Below are 9,354 nucleotides of genomic sequence, written 5' to 3'. Positions count from 1 at the left end.
TAAAATTAAAGATGATGAGGAAAGATGTCACACACCATTCTTTTGAAAGTCATGGGACATATGTAGCCATGAATATTGTTGGCCTGCCCTTGGCTCTGATTGTCTGGGTGCATTAGGAAACGGTTCCCGTGAGCAGTAACCTGAAAGCGTGGATGTGCTGCCCTACCCCCTTTTAACCTCTGCAGTGATGCAGGCCATCGTAGCATGGCTTCAGCTGCCTAAATGTTCCATTGGGCCTGGACTTTGTGCCTATGAACCGGATATTACCATTTGTTTGGAACAGAACAGGTGTCTTGTGACTTTTGGTAGTGTAGTTCCAGTTGCTGATTCCAAGCAATAGGTAGACCAAACACAAATCGCTATGTGACCATATCAAAACTAGCTAACACAACCCTAAATGGGTGGAGACCTCACCCCCCCTAAATGGGTGGAGACTTCACCCCCCACCATGTTACGCCCTTGTCTGTGACTATCTAGAATGAAGAATTTCTTCTTTCAGTACAGTTGCACAGATATTGGGGGGAGGAGAGGACGAGTTCACCTCTGACCACACCTGTTTCAGCAGAAGGTGGGGAAGGTTTTTTTCGGAATCCAGCCCTAGTTACACCTGAACCTGGGTGCGTCGTGCAGTTCTCATCTGTTCATCGCGGCGTCCTGAGGCATGTCATACCAGCTGCCTTCGCCCGGCTCCGTCGCTCCATGCGTGTGCAGCCTCCACGGCAGCGCCTTGATCATCTTCTGCGAACGCTGCCGGGAGCTGCTCTGCGAGGACTGCCTGAGCAGCGACGCGCACAGGAACCACGGATTTGTCCGCTCGCGGGACGCCTGTAAGGAACAGATCGTAAGTGTGCCGCTTTACCTGTGTGCCTGTTATACTTCATAATTGAGTGTGTAAAATGCGGTATCGTATAAATTTTAATCGTGTCAACAAGAAACAATACTACTATTACGTTATTTTGATTGCTCTTTGTCGCATTAATTGTAACTGCGACCAGTCGTACCAAAGCATGAAAAGAGGCTCACTTATTCATTTAGATCTTTGCATACTAATTGATTCATAGATGTGACAACTTTTGCTGACCATTTCAAAATTATTAAAGTTTCGGCTAAATTGCAGGAATGCGGAAAACAACAGTAAATGGCAATCGTGGCTCTGAGCGTTTTACCCTTGTGTCTTAGGACGAGGTCACAAAACAAGCCCAAAAGCTGACGATCAAGTATGCAAAAACAGGCGACGTTATCGCACGTGTATCGAAAACGAAGAAGGACCATGAGGTAAACATAGATTAAATGCATCACCTTTGGTTACAGTTTAGTAGTTGGTATGTCCGCAGTTTCCAAGTTCTGCCTGCGTTGTGTTTACCAATTATGGTATTGCATGAACTTAGACAAAGGGTCATTAAAATCATGTAACAGAAATAAACGGAGCATGAAAAGGTACTCTGTTAAAAAAAATGACTGAGATCAAGGACCTAGATTTCGGTATGGATGGTAGGGACATTTCCCTGCCAATAATGTTGGGATACCTTGTGTGTTTAGGGGGGCGGGGGCTATCAATGCCGAAATCAAACCTTGATTGAGATACATCTGGAAACTAGAACTGTCAGGCAAGTTCAGAGATCCAGTGTTATTGTTGACACAGGGGACAGCATTAAGGCTGAAGTTTAAGTGTATTATTTGTGGTATCAAAAAAGGATGTTTTCACATGATAACTGTGTATTTTTAATCATGGGCAGGAGAAATTTGACAAGGCCACAACGACTGTGAACAAATTGTACGAGGAACTAAGAAAGCTAATAAAGAAGAACCAGGAACAGGCACTGCTTCTGATCCAAGGGCTGAAAGAGAGCAGGGGAAAGGAGCTGGACAGGTTGGCCCAGGAAGTCGATAAGACCAACCAAAGGGCTACTGACATCGGCAAAGCTGTGGCTCAGCTTCGACACAACCTGGAAGGCAACAGTGTGTCCACATTATTGGTAAAACTGCTAGCTGCTATACTAAAACACCGAGGCTACACTGTGTACAACCATCATACTGTCAGAACAAAGGGTACAGCCCTGGTATGGTTTTGATCCTCAGGGTACAAACAACATTATTGTACCCTCAATGGCACAAAATGTTAATCAGAATCAATTTCTGCACTTCATAGACTAAAAGGTATATTTCTCTAGGGCTAGGGTACAACTGGGAGACCCTTGAGGGTACCATCCCAGTGACAAGTAGTTATAGCCCCCAAGGTACAAATTGGTACTTTTTTCTGACAGTGCAGTCCAAACACTTAAAGAGAAGGCATGCATGATTAGGAGCAACCATGAGACCAGTACAGGGTTATGGGGATGATTAACAACTAGGAATGGGAATTTCAGTCAGGTACTCTTTGAATTTAAGTTGACTTAAGAGAAAAGTTCAGCACATACACAAGTTTTAAAATGTTAAACAATAATATGTATTCCAAATGAAGTGTGAAAACTACTATATGTGATGCATATGGTTTGTCTGCAGACTTCTCACCTTGTTTTGTTTTTCTTTCACAGGAAATCAAAGCACTACAAAGTAGGTACGTGTTAGGTTCTGCTTCTTTTGGCTAAAAATTCCCTAAATATAAAAGTGATCAGTTTCATGAGGAACCCCCCCCCCCCAAGGATTGTGATCTTAATTTGAACTCCTGGTAGGACGCAGACAGATCAGATCTTGGCAGTGGACACTGGCATTGGTAATGTGGAAAGTTACCCCAGGAAGGGGCCTGAGTTATCAGTTATATAAGGTTATCTTATATGCATATTTTGGCCTCTGGAAGTAAACCTCTTTTTCAAGGATGAGAACAGGCACCACCACATCTAAGGCAGTAGCAGAGGAAAGCGTCTATCCTTAGTGAAAGAGTTTAAGTAATGTCCTCACAAGTAGGAGTGTTAGATTGACAGGCTACTTCACTCAGCATTGTCCTGCTTCCCATACTGGATGGCCTTGCAGCCACGAATGTGCCTTGACATCTTGTCCATCGCTGACTGGAGACTCTAGCTCTGATTAAGAGGTTCCAGCACCCACAATATGCATAGAAGATAACCTTATCTAACTGAGAGTTTCAGTGATTGCAAGTTTGTGGGCATTGAGGAGGTCAGTGGTTATGAAACAGGAGAAAGACATGAAACGAGTCTTTTAGATGATGCTTGCGGTATACTGGCCAATCTACATCCCTGTCCTAACCTATAGTAATTAACAATAAGTAATGACCAAAAAACACCAGATCACGGGTACAAGCAGACAAAATTAGATTTATGGTGCGTTCGTTTTTCTCTCGGAACTCAGAAATTCCGAGTTGAATGACATCACGTCCGACAATCTCCCGTTCGAGCTACCACATCTCGAAACAAACATGGCTGCTTCCATGAACACGCTGCTGTGTGTTGTTGCTTTATATTTTAGCAGATTTGGAGTGAGGTTATTTTTTCCGAGAGACAAACAAACAAGAAACATGAACTAGTCAAACTGCATTAAAAGCTTTATAAAATATTTTAGTACATTCATAGCAATTATTCTTTTTTTCGAGAGGCGAACAAACTACAAACAAACCAAAGACACTAACAAGTCTGGTAAAAATCTGATATTGCATGCTAGGATACTGTTATGATATGATATTCTCTAAATCGAACACGTGCAATTACATTTATAACAATACATTTAACAAAATAAACATTTTTAAAGATTTATAAAATAGAATTACTGTTGAGTGTGTAAGCCGCCATGTTGAAATTACATCACAGGGGAAACTCGGACAACAAAATCTTGGAAAATCATGGAAGACCCAGCAAACAATATGTCTCCCAGCTGGATAGGGAATATTCCACCACTGCGACTCTCACCTGGTTTCTGAATTTCTGTTATTTCCGCAGTATTGAAGCCGTAGATGATTTCTACAGGATGCTTGAGGAAAAAACGGATGCAGACACCACAAGGCTGAGTGCACTAGTGAATTCTGTAGAGAAAATTCTCCAGGAGAACCAGAAGCTGCTGCCCCGGCCATGGGAATGTAAAAACAACACCCGTGTTTTGCTGCTGTAACTCTCATTATTTTCATAACATGTGAGAAACACAGGCACAAGTGATTTACTTTAATTTGTACTGTCCTCTAATGTGCAGTACAAGAAAGGGTTTTATGTCTTGGTATGTTCCAAAGTTGTTTATACGTACAACTTTTCAGCATTTTTGCACATAGATAGTCAATGTAAAGTACATAGACTATGTCGTCAAAAGTATGTGGACACACATACTAGTTTAAAATCTCATTCCAAAACCTAGGGTGTTGATACACATGGACAAAAGTATTGGGGCCAACCTCTTAATCATTGAATTTAGGTGTTTCATTCAGACCCATTGCCACAGGTGTATAAAATCCATCACCTAGCCATGCAGTCAGATTAACAAATACTTGTGAAAGAGTGGGTCATTCTGAAGAGCTTAGTGAATTCAAACATGGTGCTGTCAGAGGATGCCAGCTTAGCAATAAGTCAGTTCGTGAAATTTCTTCCCTGTTAGATATTCCACGGTCAAATGTAAATGGAATTTTTGCAAAAGCTCAGCAACGAAGTGGCAGACCACGTAAGGTAACAGAGCGGGACCACCGAGTGCTGAGGCACATAGTGCATAAAAGTTGCCAGTGCTCTGTTGACTCAATAACTGCAGAGTTCAAACTGGCATTAACCCCCAGCACAAAACTGTGCATATAGTGTATGCTTCATGGAATGGGCTTCTATGGCCAAGCAGCTGCATGAAAGACCACCAAGTGCAATGCGAAGTGTCAGATGGAGTGGTGTAAAATACGTCGCCACTGGACTCTAGAGCAGTGGAAATGTGTTCTATGGAATGATGAATCATGATTTCTGTCCAGCAGTCTGACAAACAAGTCTGGGTTTGGCAGATGCCAGTAGAACATTACCTGCGTGACTGTATTGTGCCAACTGTAAAGTTTGGTGGAGGAGGGATAATGGTATGGGGTTGTTTTTCAGGGGTTGGGCCAGGCTCCTTAATTCCAGTAAAGGGAACTATTAATGTTACAACATACCAAGACATTTTGGACAATTCTATGCGTCCAACTTTGTGGGAACAGTTTGGGGAAGGCCCTTTTCTGTTCCAGCATGACTGTGTCCCAGTGCATGAAGCAAGGTCCATAAAGATATGGTTGGGGAAGTTTGGTGTGGAAGAACTTGACTGGCCTGCACAGAGCCTTAACCTCAACCCCATCAAACACCTTTGGGATGAACTAGAATGGAGATTTTGAGCCAGGCCTTCACATCCAACATCAATGCCTGACTTCATAAATGCTCTTCTGGATGAATGGGCAAAAATTCCCACAGACACACTCCAAATTCTCATAGAAAACTTTCCCTGAACAGCTGTGATCCCTGTGGATTTAGAATGGATGTCACAAAAGTTCCCATAGGTGTAATGGCCAGGTGCCTCAATACTTTTGTCCATATACTGTATGATGTTAGACACACTTTGTTGCTATAATATCCTCTACTTTTCTGGGATTTCGGATTACGGGTGGAATTTGCTGCCATTCAGGTTGGGTATTGATGCTGGTTATCAGGCCCCTTTCTGTGAGCTTGTGTGGCTAAACACTTTAAATTTCCCCCACACATTTTCACCTTCACAGTTATTTCACTTATGATTGACCAGGACAGCTATAGCACTGCATAAATGTGGCAAACTGACTTGTTGGAAAGGTGGAGTCCTGTGATGGTGCCTGTTACATGAGTTGAAAGTCATTGACCTCTTCTATACAATTACCTATTCTTCTGCCAGTGTTTATTGCTAGAGGATTATATGACTCTATGCTTAAATTACTTTCCTTTGTCTGCAATGGGTGTGGTGAACTGGCCATTCATAGGGGAGTCCACATAGTTTTAGCCATATAGTGTATGTATGTAAAAAAACAAACAACTCAATAGACAGCTAAGCACTGTATTGCATGAGCCATCCTAACAGCTTTGGGGTAATGGTATGTCATCTGTTCTTTGAAGTTGCAGAGAACCTGACTTTCGATGAGAAGACAGCTGACAACAATTTATCTACATCAAGTGACAAAACCCAGGTCCGCTATTTCAACAAGCTTCCAAGCAAAGGAGCAGAGAGCTTTGCTAACATCCTGGCAGCTCAGTGCTTCACAAACGGCCGTCACTACTGGGAGGTGGAGGTGAAGGGTGCTGAGAGCTGGACTGTAGGAGTCGTGGAAGAAGGCTGGCAGCAGAAGGGCAATAGGCATGCACTTGGTGAAGACTGCCTGTCGTGGGCACTGCAGCTAGATGATGGCAGGCTGCTGGCCTTACATAATGATGACGCCATAAACCTTAAAGGGTCTGAATTTGAGCGTCTAGGCATCTTCCTTGACTATGACAAGGGACAACTGCAGTTCTACAATGTGGTTATCGGACAGCCTTTGCATATTTTCTACAAAAAGTTCAAGAATTCCATCCAGCCTGCTTTCAGCATTGGCCATGAAAACGGTACCATTTCACAGCTCGTCCTCTGTCACCTTGTGCCTCAGCACCAGCACCTGCAGACAAACCTGAACAATGATTCTGAAACCTTGGTTTGAAGTGATTGTTGGAAGACCCACTTGGACAAAACTTTTTGACCTGGGACATCAGCGCACTCCAGCTTAGAGGTCATCAGCATTAAAGTAGCCATTTTATCAATATACAAATGATGTGTATGATATTTGGTAGTAACAAATTACACATAGTATTTTCATGTCTTAATTTTATTTCTTTCATATTCACCATTTTTGCATCTGGTGTTTTATTTTTCATAATTTTTAATTCCTAATGAGATGAAATAATAATTAAACTTGATTTTTTTTTTTTTAATTGTGGTAGCGGTGTATTCCTGTTATCTTTAACATTTAAATTTGAACGGTGCACAATTTTGTCTCATTAAGTAATGCCAGTGAACTCTATGAAATCAATGAAGCTAAGGCATTTAAACTAATTGTACTGAAAACTGAATGATTTATAAGTCATGGTATTGCAAAGGTACAGTATAATGTGTGGCGAATAAAGGCTTTTGTCAGTACAAACCAGTTTCCATTATTCCAAATGTTTGGTCCTACAGTTGAGCCTTGGCAGCCCAAAGTACCAGCTCACCAACCTGGAAGCTTTACAGGCAGGATTTAGTCACCCAGTATCACTGCCAGTCAACCTCTTTCTGTCTGAAGGACTCAGTTGTCATAGCCCACTGTTTTTGGTCCACATTTTTGCTCCCTGTCAGACAGCTGGGAGGGAGCAAAAACGTGGACTGTCTGTTGGCCCTCAAGGGCCAGATTGGGAACACTGTCACTGATACTGTCATAGTCTGTTTAAGCATACTATTAACTGTAAATTGCATACAGGTACTGTGGTGACATTTAAGGATCGGACATATGTGGTATTTCTGGTTTGCTGACATAGTGGATGATTGTAGTGTGCATATGTTTTGTGGTATGCTTAGCACTTAGATAACACAAAAACAGTAATACATCGAAAAAATAGCCACCAGAAGTTTGTTGTGTATAACAAAACAAAGAATATAGAAGATATAAACCCATTGAGGATATGTAGCATGTATTTTAATGACACTAGTAATAGTATTATTGGTACTTTTTTTGTATAGATTTTTTAAATAACTAGAAGAGAATCTGGTTAATTAAAATTCCCACTGTCTTAACAGCAGTAAATATCGCCTGCTAACAGAATCACTCTTGGGATGTCAATAGAATTTATACTGTATATGTATCTTAAAATATATGACTACATGATTGAAATACTAGTTGAATGTGTGATTTTGATTTAGAAGTAAATAAAATATCATGTCATTTAGAAACTAGGGACCTTCAACAAAATCAGGAGTACCGGATATTGTTTTCAGAATGGCCATTTGTCCTTGTGGTTAATAGTGCATCAAAAATCCCATTGTCATCTTCATTGTGACCATTATTGAATCTTAAGTGGCATAAGAAATTGTTGCTATCCATGGCATTTTTGGGCCACTCCCTTGGGCAATAATCCCTGAATTTGTATAGGCTATATTGTGTATCTATTTTTTGTTGGAATGACACAAGAAAATATGACCTACCACTAGATGCTGGCTTGGCTAATACTAAAAGCTAAATCATCACACAGTTATGTTGTAGCACTGTGTCATTTCCTTGCCTGGAAATGCTCAGACTATTTGGAATAAGCTAGAATTTTTCAGAAGTGTGTATATCATGCTTTTAGGTGGTGCTGGTATCTGACCATGGAGGAATGTTGGAGCAGAGCCCTGCATGCCCACAGTTGTTAACATTTCCTTTCATTTAGTAACTGATTTATAAGTAAAATACCAATTTGGCTGTTCATAATCTGTATGATGACTTCCTGGATCTGGCCAGTTTCATCAGCCTACCCTACACAAATGTTAAATACACAGAAGTGTATTTAAAACCCTTAACTGGGACAGGACGGTCACCTCCACAGCTTGGAGCTTCAGCCCTACCCCTGTGAACATGTAGAGCTCACATAAAAGGATCCCTGGGCATTTTTCAAAATAGTTTGGATGGTACCCCAGTGTCCTGGCTAAAATTGCCCACTGTGGCCCTTTCAGATCTGGCCTCCTAATCATCCCTTATATCTAATTGGTGAATTCTCTCCTGTCCCTTCACCACCTTAGCTACTGTGTGATGAGTGTACTGGCACAGAATGGCTGCCGTTACATCATCCAGGTGGGGGCTACACAGTGCTGGTGGTTGAAGTGGCTCCCCATTGCTTCTGTAAAGTGCTTTGGGTGTCATGAAAGGCCCTATATAAATGCAACATACATCTCAGTGTTTCTGAACCCAGTCCTTGGTGCTCCCGAGACGGTCCACATTTTTGCGCTACAATTTTAGAGCGAAAACTCAGGACTCAGCCAAGCACCGCTGCCCCATGACCAGCATAAGCAGTTGGAAGGACAACATTCTTGACCATCAGCCTGGTAATTAACAACCCATATTCTAGTGCAGGGGTAGCCAATCTTATCCGCAAAGGGCCGGTGTGTATGCAGGTTTTTGGGACAACCAGTAGGTCAGCTGTTCAAACCCAGGTGTGAGGACCCTTCAGCCAATCAGTCCTCTAATTAGTGACCTAATTAGGGAGTTGCGCCGAAAACCTGCATACACACCGGCCCTTTGCGGATAAGATTGGCCACCCTTGTTCTAGTGATCAAAATCTGATATCATGGGCCCAGTGGTAAGGTATCCTTAAATTGCCTAGTTCAGCGTTTCTCAGCCCAATCCTTGGGAACCCCCATACCACACTTTGGGTCTCTCCCAGCTCACACCACACCCATACCAGGAATCTGGTG

At 42.1% G+C, this 9,354-nt stretch overlaps 1 protein-coding gene across 2 annotated transcripts; it reads left to right on the top strand.

The window, feature by feature from the left end:
* Nucleotides 1-541: 541 nt before the first annotated feature.
* LOC111841565 (probable E3 ubiquitin-protein ligase TRIML1) lies at nt 542-7,734 on the top strand. 2 transcript variants are annotated; one of them, XM_023807401.2, is made up of 6 exons: nt 542-841; nt 1,180-1,275; nt 1,737-1,976; nt 2,535-2,557; nt 3,891-4,027; nt 6,021-7,734. In XM_023807401.2, the coding sequence occupies exons 1-6, from the start codon at nt 662-664 to the stop codon at nt 6,593-6,595; spliced, it is 1,251 nt and encodes a 416-aa protein (XP_023663169.2). In that variant the 5' UTR covers nt 542-661; the 3' UTR covers nt 6,596-7,734. The 2 variants fall into 2 exon arrangements, with proteins under 2 accessions (XP_023663169.2, XP_072567519.1); XM_072711418.1 differs by having other exon boundaries at nt 809-841; nt 1,180-1,276; nt 1,734-1,976.
* The last annotated feature ends 1,620 nt before the right edge of the window (nt 7,735-9,354 follow it).

The sequence above is a fragment of the Paramormyrops kingsleyae genome, chromosome 1 (genome assembly GCF_048594095.1).
Source record: "Paramormyrops kingsleyae isolate MSU_618 chromosome 1, PKINGS_0.4, whole genome shotgun sequence".
NCBI lineage: Eukaryota > Metazoa > Chordata > Actinopteri > Osteoglossiformes > Mormyridae > Paramormyrops > Paramormyrops kingsleyae.
Note: the sequence above shows the minus strand (reverse complement) of the source record. Positions and strands in the feature narration are given on the sequence as shown.

Bases quoted from the DNA above. Each gene is read 5' to 3' on its own strand.
- LOC111841565 (XM_023807401.2), top strand. From the start codon at position 662: ATGTCATACCAGCTGCCTTCGCCCGGCTCCGTCGCTCCATGCGTGTGC. The intron at 842-1,179 runs GTAAGTGTGCCG...CTTGTGTCTTAG, and splicing joins ACGCCTGTAAGGAACAGATC to GACGAGGTCACAAAACAAGC. The intron at 1,276-1,736 runs GTAAACATAGAT...AATCATGGGCAG, and splicing joins AAACGAAGAAGGACCATGAG to GAGAAATTTGACAAGGCCAC.